Source organism: Nyctereutes procyonoides, unplaced genomic scaffold, assembly GCF_905146905.1.
Source record: "Nyctereutes procyonoides isolate TBG_1078 unplaced genomic scaffold, NYPRO_anot_genome, whole genome shotgun sequence".
Lineage (NCBI taxonomy): Eukaryota > Metazoa > Chordata > Mammalia > Carnivora > Canidae > Nyctereutes > Nyctereutes procyonoides.
Window position 1 is genome coordinate 21,009,272 of NW_026575135.1, and position 15,005 is coordinate 21,024,276.

A 15,005-nucleotide genomic window follows, 5' to 3' on the forward strand; every position below is an offset into this window, starting at 1 on the left:
ACTTCCTGGTAACATTAAAAAAAGGGAAAAAAACAGGTACAATTAATTTTACATATTTTATTTAACCCAGTATGTGAAAAATGTGATTGCTTCAGCATGTAACCAATATAAGAATTATTAATGAGATATTTTATGTTCTGTTTTTCTACTAAGTTTTGACAGTCTGGTGTGTATTTTACACTTATAGCACACCTCAATTCAAATGAGCCATATTGGGCAGCCCGGGGGGCTGACTTCAGCCCAGGGCGTGATCCTGGAGAGACAGGATCGAGTCCCGTGTCGGGCTCTCTGCATGGAGCCTGCTTCTCCCTCTGCCTGTGTCTCTGCCTCTCTCTCTGTGTCTCTCATGAATAAATAAATAAAATCTTTAAAAAAATCAACAACAAATGAGTCATATTTCAAATGTTCAGAAGCCCCATATGGCTAGTGGATGCTGAATTGGACAGCACAGATCTGGATGTTTTCCGGACAGAGTAACTATTTTGTTGCAAATGTCCATTTTGCTCGTTCCTCATGGCTAAGCTCCTTTCTCCTTGGGTCCTAGGTATTATGAGACGGGGAGCATCAAGCCTGGGGTAATTGGAGGATCCAAACCAAAGGTCGCCACGCCCAAAGTGGTGGAAAAAATCGCTGAGTATAAACGCCAAAATCCCACCATGTTTGCCTGGGAGATCAGGGACCGGCTGCTGGCGGAACGTGTGTGTGACAATGACACGGTGCCCAGCGTCAGTTCCATCAACAGGTGAGGGGTTGGTGCCTTGGGGGACTAGGGATCTGGGGGGAGTGGGGGCATTCTGGAGGCTCTGTGGGTGCCTTTCCAAAAGATCTGGTCTCTCCATTCATCAAGGCCCCTAAAGAGTTGTATCAGACAGGAGGGGTGCTAATGGGGCTTGGTGGGTCTCTCTATTGCCATTCTTGTCTTTCCAAAGTGCACAGGAGTTCTAGGCCTGGGGAGGGAAAGCCATGTCAGTATCCAGGCTGCTTCAGATTCTTCTGATCCCAGAGTGATTTTTTATCTCTCCCTTTACCACCTGCCTCTGTGTGGGGAGCACCTAGCTGTGAATTGTCCCAATCGGGCCCTACAAATGTCACTTCCTTGTAAGCCCATGCTCAAAGTCTTAGCACTGGCCTATATCAGAGCTTCCCAGGAAGAAAATCCCTGTCTTCAGTTTGGGCAGAGGTTGAGCCATGGAGTGGCTCGAAAATCGAGCCTGGACTTAAAGTTGGGAGATTTAGTTCTTTGTCCCAGCTCTGCCGGGAACTCCAAGTGTGGCCCTGACAAAGCTCCTCCTCTCTTTGAGAGTCCCACACCTTGGAGGTTCTGATGTGGGTCTGTGATCTCCAAAAGTGACATCTAGGACGCTAAGATGCTGTGGAGTTAGGGGGCTGCCCTCTACCCTGTTACCCTCAGTGTCACCCACAGAGAGAAAGAACCAGAGAAATAGCATGAGTAGGTTCCATCCCCAGGCATGGGATCTTTCTGGGAGCCACATAGGCACCTTCTTCTCCACAATCTGATCTGGGATGTATCTAAATGGGCTCTCAGAGCTTTAAAAAATTCCCGAGAAAGGGGCACGTGGGTGGCTCAGAGGTTGAGCATTTGCTTTCAGCTCAGGTCATGATCCCAGTGTCCTGGAATCGAGTCCTGCATCGGGCTCCCCACAGGGCACCTGCTTTTCCCCCTGCCTGTGTCTTTGCCTCTTTCTGTGTCTCTCATTAATAAATAAATAAATAAATAAATAAATAAATAAATAAATAAATAAAATCTTTAAAAAAGGAGGGGGAGAATTCCTGAAAGAAAGTTTTCTGTTGTAGATGATGCAGTCTCAATTCCATCTAAACCCACAGAAGTCAAGGATGGAGTTGTGAGATAAACAGAAATGATTGTTGTTTAAACTCCACGGGAAAAAAAAAGAGAGAGAGAGAGAAGCCAGCAGACTGAAAACATAATCAGTTCCCATCTCTCCGAGGTCACACCTGCCCCTTGTCAGGACAGAGCCTGAATGGGCGTAGGAGACCCCTGACCCCTGGCTGAAGGAGGTGGTTAGACTAGAAAGTCTCAGCGATCCCTTCCGGGCCCGGTGGTGGTTTCTTCTTTGTTGACTCAAATGCACAGAATCACTGTATGAGAGTGTGTGTTGATGTTCTGAGTCCTGCTGTTTCATTACCGTTAGCCTGTTTTCTTTCTCTCAGCAAATCTTTACCTTGGCCCAGACATCCTGCAAGGTGCTGAGAAGAGAGAGGGGAATTGGGCACACTGTCTCTTAGTCTCTGTTCTAGAGGGGCTTCCTTGTCTAGGATGGGAATCGGGTGCATATTAGAGGTCTGGTCAGCCCGAGTTAGCTGAGAAGGTAACAACTATTGTGGTAGGTTTTGGGCGGGGGGTGGAGGGATGCTCCTGTTTCTGGATTACGAGGGGCTCCGATGTGCTTCGTGAGTCTCCTACTTCTGGCTCATTGCAGGATTTCCATCACACAAAGCAACATGACTTTCCCCCATGTCTCCAAAAACCCTAACGTGGAGTGAGGCGTACAGTTCCTATAGCAATGAAGTGGCAGGAGCCTGCTCTGCAGAGGAAACCTCTGCCAAACCCATGGCCAGGCCCTGGGGGCCCACGGATTTCCCAGTGTAGGGCCTACATGTAATTGGTAGTTTGAAAGATACCTTTAAGTTGCCCAAGGGGATCCCAAACTCTAATGCTTGTTGTGGCCAAGCAGTAACATAAGCAAGTCAGGCTACGTGTGAGGTGACAGGGAAAGGTTGGGGCTGTGGCAAACCAGACATCACAGCAGTATTGCAGGGGCAGGTCCTTCTTAGCTCCGGCTGAATGCTGCCGGGAATGCAGGCCCAGTGTTTGCCAGAATTTTTCCACTCTTTTTTTTTTTTTAAGATTTTATTTATTTATTTTTAGAGAGAGAGAGACAGAGAGAATGAGAGAGAGAGAGAGAGAGAGAGAGAGAGAGAGAAAATGAGAGAGAGCGAGATGGAGAAATGAACATGAGCTAGGGGTAGGGACACAGGGAAAAGCAGACCCAGGACTCGATCCCAGAACCCTGAGATCATGACCTGAGCAGATGTTGGACACTTAACCAACTGAGTCACCAAACACCCAGAATTTTTCTACCCTTTAAGAGGATCTTGAAACTAGGATTTGTGTGTGCATGTATGCGGGTGTGTTGGTGTATATAAAATCCCCGTATTTCTAAATGGTGGCAACTAATTTCAGGAAGAAAAAAAAAAGCCTTACAGGATAAGCATAATCATTTGCAGGGCTCCAGCTTATATTTTCTGTAATACAGGATGAAAATGATTTTATAATGAATTAATTTTAATGTATTTTAGAAAAATATAACTAGAACACCAAGCTGGTCAGTGTGAACTTTAATGGACTAGCCCTCCCATTTATAGTAAAGAGCTAGAAATGCCTCAGAAAATAAATCTGTTTAAGTCAAAAAATAAGTTATTTGAAAGGAACATATGAAATAAATGGAACACAGTAGCTTGACAGGGGTGGTGAAGGCTGTGAGGGGTACTTGAATGGGTGTCTAGGGAGACCAGGGACCAGCTGATGCTTTGTGCTTGGAGCTGCTCCGTGCAGCTCTGCCTGCTGGTTGCTAGTTGCTGGGGCCACGGCTAGCCTCGGGGCCTCCTGGGTGTCCTCAGCGGTGGCTGTGCCTCTGAGGTGTTTTCACATCTGTGGTCTCCTATAGCCCTCAAGGCTTAACTCTGTTCTGTGGCAGGTATGGAAACTGAGGCCCAGAAGGGGAGTGTAGAGGAATGATGATTTTGAGGTTAGAGCTAGGAGTAGAGCCTGGGACCCCTGATGGTAAGAGGAGGGCCTGCCTCTTGCCGCTGCTCCTGCTCTGTAGGACTTTGCCAGTGACGGAACTGAAGAGGGAAGAGAAGCCAGGAGGAGTAAAACAGTCATTCCTACTCCGCCTCCATGCACTCTGTGCTTTGCTGCCAGCCTGCAGCTCCCTCTGTGACTCAGAGCCCTCTCCTGCACACCCTGGAGGGGGGGCTCTTCTCTGGGAGAGCACTCTGGCTCCTTCCTCCACTCTTGACTCAGAGCTTTTACTGCTCTTTAGCGAACCAATCCAGCAATGCAGATAAATGAGGTGTGGGACACTGTTGCTGCCTGTCCCCCCCCCCCCCCCCCGCTGCCCAAGAAAGCCCAGCCATCTCAGCAGGCAGTTTTATTTTCCACATGAAGGCAAGGTTGTGCTTCGTTCAAATGGATGCAGTTTCTAAATAACTGTCTTGCAGATGTCCTGGTATGAGAGTCCAGAGATTCCTCTCCCAGCCCCTGGCTCCCTTGGGGGCAACTTCTCACCATTCCCCTATTTCTAACAGCTAAGGAGGGAGTGGTGGCTGGATTTGTAGCTATTTCAGTGGCCACCGTGTCCTTTCCACTGTCCACCCCCACAAGTATCTGCCTTCCCGCTGTCTTCTGGGAGCCAACCCAGGAAGCCATGACTGTCATGGAGTTAAGCGCCACAAAACCTGTTCTGCTGAGCATGTGGGAGATTTCCTAGGACACAAACCATGACATTTATGTGGTCTCCTAAGGACAAATAAGTGCTGGGATGCTGCACAGGCTGCATCAAGGATTTTTAGAATCCAGCCCGAGTGGCCGTTGGAGGTGACTGCCCAAGAGCTGACGGAAATGGGTGGCATGGAACCTGCCTTCTGTTCAAGTTCCATGGCTCTAAATCAGGGGCCAAGTGGTGGGCGTCGTGAATGGCATTCCCACTTAGAAGGACAGTGGTAGTTCACACAACGGGTTGTTGTCATGGGAGACGGTGGGCTCAGTATAGCTAGGTGTAAGGATTTTTCAAAAGAAGCTACAAATCCATGTATTTATGCAAAAACTCCCACTTTGCAAATACTGGAAACTAATTCAAATAAAAACAAATACCGTGCAGGCCAAACAAAGCTTGTCCCTGGATGGATGTGGCCTGAGGGATGACAGTTTGTAAACTCTACTCTTCATCTGAACTTGGGCAGCAAGACTTGTGAAATTGTTTTCCCATTCCCTCTTTCTTCTCTGCGTCAGTTGCCTGCATGTCACCTGTGGGCCTCTGCCAGCATGGCCCAATTGGATCCTTGGTTGTGGATTCTTAGCACAGCTGATGGCCCAAGATTCTTACTGCACCAGTGGCAGTTCGATTAGTGCCGTAGATGTGGGTATCTCTTCAGTTCTATCTTCCTTTTTTTAAAAAATTTTTTTAAATTTATTTTTATTTTTTTTCAGTCCTATCTTCCTATTTCCTTTTTAAAGGTGCCATGATTGTCTCTTTCAGTGTAATTGTGTGTGTGTGTGTAGGGGGGCAATGAGGGGATATATCTGGGAAGACCTCGCCTTTCAAAGAAGTGACGATAATGTTGAGATCAGATCCTTACAAATGCCTGTAATGCCTGAAGTCCCTAGGACTTTAGTCCTTCAGTTGCTAAATGGATTTGGAATCCAAATAGGCTTTATGTGTCTCATAGAAATATTTAGCAGAGGGGCCCTTTCCTTTGAATGTGGTTCAAAGAAAAGTGCTCAGGCATGGGACCCGGAGTCTGGGCTGACCTGCTGTGTTACCCTGGGCAAGTCACTTGAGCACTCTGGGCTTTGGTTTCCTAATTTGGAGGAATTGGTTGATTGCTGAACTCTCTTCCTTGTTGGATGTCTAGGAGGTTCACATGGCACCCAGGGTCATGCTCATGCTCAGCAGAGTAGAGGCTATACACTTTTTAGTGTTAAGAGCCAGTTAGCCAGACTGTCTCTGGTTTAGAAAAGGTCCGGAGTATGACTCTTATTGTGACAAGTTTTGATGATTGCTTGTTAATTTTAAAATTTTAAAGAATTGCTAGGATTCAATTAATCTTGTTCTTCCCACTACCATTTCTTCTCAGTGGAAGATAATGCTCTTTGTTCTTTTTTTTTTTTTTTTTTTTTTGGCAGCTGCTGCAAGCAGATGGGCAAAATCTCTATCCCTGGGGAAGGCTTTGGAGGGTTCCCTATATTCTGGTCTCGCCTATAAAGGATGGCCCCACAACGGCCTTAAAATAGGGTGTGGGGATGTCTCCTTTCCCCTTCCCAGCTCCCAAGGGGGATCCCCTATGTTTTTCAGGGATTTGTGGAAAATGTGAACCTTTTAAGGTTGAAGCTGGTCTTTAGTCATTATGAAGATACAACTGAAAATAATAGCTAACATTTGTAGAGAATTTCCTAGGCCGTAGCCACTATTCTAAATAATTAGTATAATTCTCATAAGAACCCTATGAGGTGGGAACACTTCTTGGTCCCATTTTGCAGATAAGAAACTGAGGCACAGAGAGGTTAAGTAATTTACTCCAGGCCATGCAGCTGGAAAACTGGAAAACTGGAATTCAAATTCTAGTAGTCTGATTCTGGAGTCTGTGTATTTAATCAATACACTGCAGCTGCCTCTCAATGATTTATAACAATTGATAATGTCTTACTGAATGATTTATAAATATTTTAAAAGAAAAATAAGGGACATATAATTTTCTTTGCTTAAATTTAAGGTCTAGACAATACTTCTAAAAGTTAGGACTTTATGCTGGAAAATATAGGAAATATTTCTTATATTTTACCATACTTTTGTATATACATAAACCGTTAACACAGATTATATCTTATATATCCATATATTCATTGAGCATATTTCTGTAAACAAACACACATGTATCCACAGAGAAGGTGACATACACAAAGATACAAAAATTAGATCAGATTTTAGCTTAATTCCAAGTGGTCCAAAAGACTACCTCACTTCCAGGTCCTTGTCAATGTGCTCCACGTTTGCTTGGTTAAAATAAGTGGTTGGAATATTGGAGAAAACACACACATGCACACTGAATGCATTTGATGCAACACTCACTCTGACTCATAGAAAAGGGCGAGGAACCCTGGAGGCTCAAGGGGCCTGGACTCCAGAGGACCTGTGGTTGGGCTGTGGTGTGAAGAGAAATGTCCGCTGCAGGCTCTCAGCCGAGCGTGCTGAGCTGCCTGGGTGCCCACCGATGAGCTGTGAGATCCCGGAAGGCAGAGGCCATACCCAGTGAGGGCATCCTCACTGCTCCCCATTTGTATAAGCTGCAGACCCATTGCACCTTGAAACTTGAACTTCCAGAAATAACGGTCTGGAATGTGAAAAAGCCCCTCATAAGACACTGAGTGAAGAGAGCGGGATACCAACTGTATGTGTGATTTAGTATTGACTTTGCTAATAGAAAATGAATATTTCCTAATATGCATAGAGATGTTAGCATGAAGGAAATGTGATTAGCATATACTAAAATGTGATTTTTAGATGTCTTCTTTATATTTATTGTCCCAATAGTCTACAATGAGCACAAAGTGCTTTTATAATTAAGAAAAGCTCTAATAAGTGTTTTTTAAGAAGGTAATAGTTGAAGGCTGGAGGACAACTTTTCCAAAGAAGCTGAGCATTTTGTTACCACCCACCCTTCTCCCAAATACCAGGGAAGGAACTCTCCTGTAGACCCCACAGGGGCTTTTGGTCAGGCCCCGTTGGTTACCCTGTGACACAAACAGGGCTTGGGGTCCCACGGAGGAGACCCATATCAGTGTGTTTTTCCAGATAGAAATTTACAGACTGAGCTTCCCAAAGCCCAACATTCTGCAGAGAAACACCAGAGCTGCCAGGTGCAAAGAGAAGGCAGTACCATTATTACCTCATTTATACAGTGGGTTTTTCTGCAAGATTTCCCTCCCCCTGAAAAAAAAAAAACGATTTAATTACTTGAAGTAACTAGTGTGGTCTGTTCCAATTCTCTCATTATATCAAAGGCCCACAGCGGAATGGACTTGCCCAGGGTCACAATAATGTTCATCATATTAGAACTAGAGCAAGGTCTCTGGAAAGACAGGCCAGGACACCCCTGGCTCCCGGCCCTGTTGGAGCCTAACCAGGAGATTTTACACAAGGCAGCTTTGGAGGGTTCCTCTTAGCAAAGCCAACTAGGTATGTCCTGGCAGCACTTTAACCCTTTTTAGGATCAGAGCAACACACATCTGCTTCCTTAGTAATTTTGAATGGGTGGGGTTGTGACTCCTCCTGTGGCTGTCTAAGGCAGAGAAACAGAGCATGTGGGTCTCCAGGGAACAGAGAGGTCACCTGGTTCAGTGTCATTCCACTGAGGGCAGGGGCAGAGGTCCAGGGAAGGGAAGAAACTCCCTAATGACACTCAGGGAGTTCCTTCTGGAGCTGCAGCTGCTCCAGAGAAAAAGATGCCCACTCGTAATATTAACATATCATCCTTTTTCTACAGAAGGTGCACGTGAATCCCAGAGAGGGCTGCAGGTTATTCAAAGACACCCAGGGAGGTAGGGGCTGAGTTGGGACTAGTCCATAGCTCTTCTAACCCCCTAACTCCCAATCTGCGGTCATAACCCCCTTCCTCCTCTGCCCCAGCTTGATATTGCTTTTCTGGATGTCTGTGCATAGCTAGTCAGGATATCTTCTCCATGATGGTAAATAGCCATTTATTTTTTTTCCCAATTGTCCACAGGATCATCCGGACAAAAGTACAGCAACCACCGAACCAGCCGGTCCCAGCTTCCAGTCACAGCATAGGTAAGAAGAACTTTTTAAAAAAATTTAAAAATCTAATGGGTTCCAAATATTCTAAAGAACTTTTAATCATTCTTATGGACAGATAATTCTGCATAAAACACTTCGGCACACGTACTAATGCGCCTTCTTTGTCATTCTCCAAGGGCTGAACCTGGTAAATGAATTTTATAAATACTGCTAAAAGGTTTTGAATTTTACTGATTATTATGATAAATAGCTTTCACCATGAGACAGAAAATTGAAATCTAAGCCAAAAAAAAAAATCCACTAATGGGGGTCTATAGAATGTCAGATAATTAAAGTAATAAATCAAGAAAGGGATACTTATTCATAACATTTTCTGCATCATTAGTCAGTAAGTAGTTTTGAATGTGTTTTTTTCTTCTATCAACCAGCCCTTCTACAATTCTTTGTGCACTTGCAGTCTTGAGTGAAGATGTGGCAAAACTTCCCAAACTTTCTCTCTCTCTCCCTCTCTTGCTTCAGTCTCATGTACTCCATGAACTGTCAGGGGCTGCCAGTGGGGTTTTTGACACTCACGGGAGATAGTTTGAGTGAGCGTGACGTGTAAGCATGGGGGTCCTATTTCCTTCTATTGAAGAGTTCAGAGGTTTCCCTGCCTTTCCCTTCGCCTCAAAGACTGTGAGATGACAGTGACATGTGTCTCGTTAAGGTGCATTATTTCACCACTTGGGATAAAGGAAACACCTCTGGGGGGAAGGTTATTCTACTATAGGAACATGGTGACCATTCAGTAAACCTCTGACAGTGCCTATCACTGTCACTTCATAATGCTTTGGACTGTGTAACGTTTCCACATCTTTGTCACTCCCTCTTTAACTGAAAACTTGAACTCTCTGTGGTGATGGGGTTTGGACAGAGGCCGGGCTTATACTTCTAGCTCTCCCATTAACTCATCCAGTGAATTGTGTATCCCTTCACTGCTCTGAGCCTCAGTTTCCCCATTTGTGGACTGAAGTGCACACACTAGGTGCTCCCTGAGGTTTCTGAATCTTCATGGTTGCCTCTTTGGATAAAGGTAAGAGAGAATTCCTCCCTCCCATAAAATAATTCTTTTTTTAAAAAAAGGATTTTATTTATTTATTAGAGAGAGACTGAGAGAGAACGAGCATGAGCAGGGGGAGGGCCAGAGGCAGAGGGAAAAGGCTCGAACCCAGGACCCTGAGATCATGACCTGAGCAGAAGGAAGATGCATAACCAAGTGAGTCACCCAGGCACCTCTAAAACAATTCTTTATTTAGTAGTCTATTCAAAAAGTGTTTGCCAAGCCCCTGTTTTGCAGGAGGCTAGTATTTTATTTTATTAAAGATTTTATTTATTTATTCATGACAGAGAGAGAGAGAAAGAGAGAGAAGCAGAGACACAGGCAGAGGGAGAAGCAGGATCCATTCAGGGAGTCGGTCATGGGACTGGATCCCGGGTCTCCAGGGTCACACCCTGGGCTGAAGCCAGCGCTAAACCGCTGAGCCACCTGAGCTGCCCAAGAGGCTAGTATTTTAAAGGAGGCAGGACCAAATTCCTTTTCTCAAGGGCTTCTCAGTTTAATGGGGGAATTCTCTTAGTGAAGAGAAGTTGGAATTCTCTTAGTGAAGAGAAGTTGGCACAGCACTGAGATAAGGCTCAAGAAGAAAGTACACGGTGCTGTGTGAGCCAGAGGTGAAGCTGGTTGAACTGAGGTGAAGAGGGTTGAGGAGAGTTTCTGGGGAAATGTTTGTGGCTGAGATTTCACTTGTAGCTTGAACTATTTCAGATCACGGAACAATGAATAGCAGACGAAGAGTACCTGATAATATTCTTGTAGTTGGGTTAGAGGAACAATTCTACTTGTAGGTCAGCAGAATGCTTTGTCTTGTCTCAGAAATTTTTATGAAAAACTTATCATATATGTGTACAGCCCCTGATAGTTTACAAACTTGTTGCTGGGTAAGGAAATGGAAGTTGAGTGGTTTAATAACTAGCCCAAGGGCACACTGCTCGTTAAGTGGTGGAGTCAGAATAAGAACTTGGGTCCTAGTTTAGTGCAGTCACAATATAGCATTGGCTCTGTCAGCAACATGGCGAGCCTTGGTTATATGTGGTTGTTGTTTTTTAAAGTACCGAATGACTTGTGATCTTCTTTCTTCCTCTGTTCTTTGCACCTTAATACAGAAAAGGTTGTGAGATTTGCATAAATCTATTTTGAGGAGCTTCTTCTGGTGAAGGAAAAGAGAAGTTAACGATTTCTACTTCTGTGTCTCCTAAGGAAGATCTAAAATCTAACTCAGATATGAGAAGAAAGGCACTGTTCCCTCTAGGTCTGTAGGAGCAAGAGCTGGATATGCTCCAAGGAAAGCAACAAACAGCTTCTCACGCAATCACCACCATTTCTAGTAATTTCCTACACTTTAGAGTCAAAGGCAGCTCCACCTGCCTCCAGCTAGTTATAGCCCAAGGAAATGTGTCTGAGATTGGTTTGTAGGTTTTAATGAACCAAGAAAGAATTCCCACAGCTCAGAAATGGAAATTCAGCTGTATAGCTTGGGAGGACCCTGACGACTGACTGGTCTTTCCCTTGGATTCTGGGCTTAGGAGTTAAAGTGAAACTTGCACAAAACCTCCCCTCCCCCTTGCTTTTCCTGAGGAATAGAGAGACCTGGCCTCAGCCACACACAATAAGTCACTAACCTTGGCCCACATTTCTGGATAGGGGAAAACTAGACTTTAAGTCAGTAGACTGGAAGCTAAATCCTAGTGCTACTGCTTACCGGCTAGATAACACTGAGCAAATCATTTCACCTTGTGGAGGCTCATTCATCAAATGAGGAGAATAATAGCACTTTAGGTTGTTGCAACCATCAAATGAAAAACACTGCATTACTGGGAAGCATGTTACTGTTTTTCATGATTACTTAACGAGAAACGGATTACTCTGGGGTTCAGACTTTAGTGACTCAGTCCTGTGGCCTTGGGCAAGTCACTTTCCTCTCTCTGAGCCTTACCTGAGCCCTTATCTTTCCCAGGAGATGACATCGCCTCCCTTGTGTATGGTTGTTCTTAGAATTAAACAAAATAATGCCTCGGTAATGCCTGGCACAGAGTAAGTTCTCAGAAAATGTTAATCATTATTCCATATATCAATATATATTATGTATGTGGGAGTACATATTCTATTATACATCATATCATTATTACATAATTAACATGACATATTGAAATCCAGGTGAACTGGAAGGAGAAAAGACAGTGAGGAACTATAAAAAGAAGGAACAGTTTGCCATTTGGAGTTTTGCTGGCTGAGTGTATGAGTGTGCAGGTATTTATGTCTGCATGGATGGGTGGATGTGTACAGGGAATCTACCTGTCTAATGAGTAGTGTAGTCTAAGTCTTTTTTTTTTTTTTTTTTTAGCACTGGCTGCTGGTGGGGCCCGGCTCCCCTCTCCCTGTCTCTCTCCTCTAGTCCCCTGCTTCCTGCACCCTTGGACAGGCCTGAATTTGAGCTAGTGCCCTTCTGACACGTTCCTGTGTTCCCTTCTGCACCACCAGGCCTCCTAGTTGCCCAGCAATCCCCCCCCCCACACACACACAGCAGCAGAACACCTGGGCAAATGGCCCCCAAGGGCCGCTCCTATGCCCAGGTGTAGCCACTGCTACAGGGCGAGCGTCTCCGCACGCACTTGCGTCTGCACCCGCGGCTGGGCAGGCGTCGCATCCCGGTGGAGGGTGAGCGCCTTTGTTCCCGCTGCGGCCCGCAGCGCCGCCCCACGGCCCCGCCGGCCCTGACCGCCCCTCTCCCTCTGCGCAGTGTCCACGGGCTCGGTGACGCAGGTGTCGTCGGTGAGCACGGACTCGGCCGGCTCCTCGTACTCCATCAGCGGCATCCTGGGCATCACCTCCCCCAGCGCCGACACCAACAAGCGCAAGAGAGATGAAGGTAAGAGACGCCCACCGGCCCTGTGCTGGAGGGACCAACGGGATCTGCTCTGGGGGCAATGAGTCAGGGGTGGAAGCCAAGAGCCACTGTTTGCCTGCCCGGCGCCTGAGTTCCCAGGCGGGGTGGCCCGGGAAGGGGCTGCGTGCTCTGGGAGGGGCAGGCCGGGTGCTGGCTGGGCCTGCGGATTTCCCGCTAGCCTGCCCTCATCTTCACCCCTTGGGTGGAGGAAAGTGGGCCTAGCAGAACCCATGTGGCCTGAGCTTTGTGGTCTATAAGAAGCCCTGTGTGCTGATCTGATGCCTGGGGGCAGGGTATGCAGGATGTGAGCGCACCCTCTCCTGGGGCTCCTGGGAAGAGAGGGAAAGCTGGGTGCCCTGCACTGAGGAGGGCACACGGGGGCAGAGGTGGTCAGCAGGTGGGTTCTTGAAGGACTGTGCACACTCTCCCAGAGGGCCTCCAGCAGTGGTGGTGGGGGAGCGGTTTGAGGAAATTAATCATCTCATCTCTGCCCTTGGGCCTGGAAGGAAGGAGTCCCCTGGCCTCTCCGGGATTACAAAGATGACAATCTTCCCAGTTGATTTTTCTCAACCCCTGTGTGCGCCTGCTGCCTGGGTCTCTGTCCTGGACAGGGCCCTACCTTAACCTGGCTCTCCGTTCCCTGGATGGGCTGCCAGTGTGGCTGACGTTAATGGGTTTGAGAGGAGAAACGAACCCCTGGGAGTTTGTAAGACCGTGGTCAGGAAAGGGGGAAGAAAAAAAAAAAAAGCCCATGGTCTAGGGCCTGAGAGCCGCGTGACAGAAATCTTGATTCAATTATTCTGTTCCTCAGCACAATTCCCTTTCTCAGCTCCCTGTAAGGGATGTATGTTCTGTGAGCACATGCCTAAGTACTTAAGATCGGTAACTAGAAAATTGAGTCGGCCCAGAGGTGGATTGGCCTGTGGACTGTCTGTTCCGGGCAGTGCAGAAGCTGGGTCTGGGGCCTCCGTTTGGAGCTCTGGGGGCACCTGGGGATGGTTCACGGCTTTAGTACCTGCCTCACCTTTCCCCCTGCTCTTGACACTCGGAGCAGATGTCAGAAGTCTGTAACTCAGCGGGCGCTGTGCTGTGTTACCGCAGGAGGCGGTGGGCCTACCATCTCTGTTGGTTTATGGGGTTCATGCTGTCATCTTTTCTCCCATTGTCACTTGGACTCGCAGCAGATGTGCCCAAGCTGGGGCCCAGCGGTGTTTGATCAGGGTAGAGGAGAGGCTTGTGTGATGCTCTTTCACAGGCTGAGGGATCCCGGCACAGATTTTTGGAGAAAAAAATATATATATAGTTTGATATTTACCACGAAACAGACAGGTCCTGATTCGGGAGGGGCGGCTATTTTACTGTGCTTGTGGAGCACGGTACCAGCTTTCAGTGTCTGACCAGCAGCCACTCTTTAGCCTCTTCTGCTGCTTTAAAAGGTATCGAGGGGTGCCTTGCTGGCTCAGTCCGTAGAGCCTGCAACTCTTTTTTCTTTTTTTTAAGATTTTATTTATTTATTCATGAGACCCAGAGAGAGAGAGAGAGAAGCAGGCTCCATGCAGGGAGCCTGATGTGGGACTCGATCCCGGATCCCCAGGATCACGCCCTGGGCCAAAGGCAGGTGCTAAACCGCTGAGCCACCCGGGCACCCGAGCCTGCAACTCTTCATCTTGGAATCGTGAGTTCAAGCCTCACATTGGATATGGAGCCTACTTAAAATAAATAAATTTTTAAAAATGTATTGAGTAGTCAGAATAGAGGTGTGTTGTTGGTCTAGACTGCTCTGTGCCATCAAATCATTCTTTGAGGACTGTGGTCCATTTGGGGTGGAAGGACAGTGACAGATTGAGATGTGTCTGTATTTGGGTGTAACCTAGATGGACAGGGATCTGGATATCAGAGGCCCTGGACAACACCTTGAGACTCTAGGGTTGTTCTGATATAATGAAGAGAAGAATGAGCAGGACTGGATTGTTTTCTTCAAATATTTGTGGGGCTGGCATGGAAGACGAGAGGAATGAGACTTTGCTGTGTGGCTCTCAAGGCCAGCATGCAGCAGACGCAGAGGAGATTTCAGCTCAGTGTGAGAAAGAATGTGTAAACGTGAGGGCAAAGGGGGCTACCTTGGGAGGTAGTGAGTACCCTGTTGCTAGAGGCATGTAAGTGGAGCCTAGGTGACCATGTGCTGGGCTGCTGTATAAGAATATGAAGAATTGGATGTAGGATTGGATAATCTTTGAGATCAAGTCCTGATCCCCAAAAAGACCTGGGAAGTGATCAAGTCTGTGGTCTGGTCTGGGGGCTAAGGGAAAATGATTTGATGATGGTCCTGGAAGCTGACAGGACTGGGAAGAGTGGGAGGCACAGATGGCAGCCAGAGCCTCCCCTTCTCCCTTGCCTTGCGTCACCATGAGAGTACTGAGCAGAGAGGTGGGCAGAAGTGCCC

At 46.8% G+C, this 15,005-nt stretch overlaps 1 protein-coding gene across 1 annotated transcript in view; it reads left to right on the top strand.

The window, feature by feature from the left end:
• Positions 1-15,005, top strand: part of PAX5 (paired box 5) — a 186,859-nt gene that overhangs the window by 18,472 nt on the left and 153,382 nt on the right. The window contains exons 3-5 of the mRNA XM_055302426.1: positions 545-742; positions 8,548-8,612; positions 12,416-12,544. Coding sequence (XP_055158401.1) covers positions 545-742; positions 8,548-8,612; positions 12,416-12,544 — 392 coding nt within the window. The remainder of the gene's footprint in view (positions 1-544; positions 743-8,547; positions 8,613-12,415; positions 12,545-15,005) is intronic.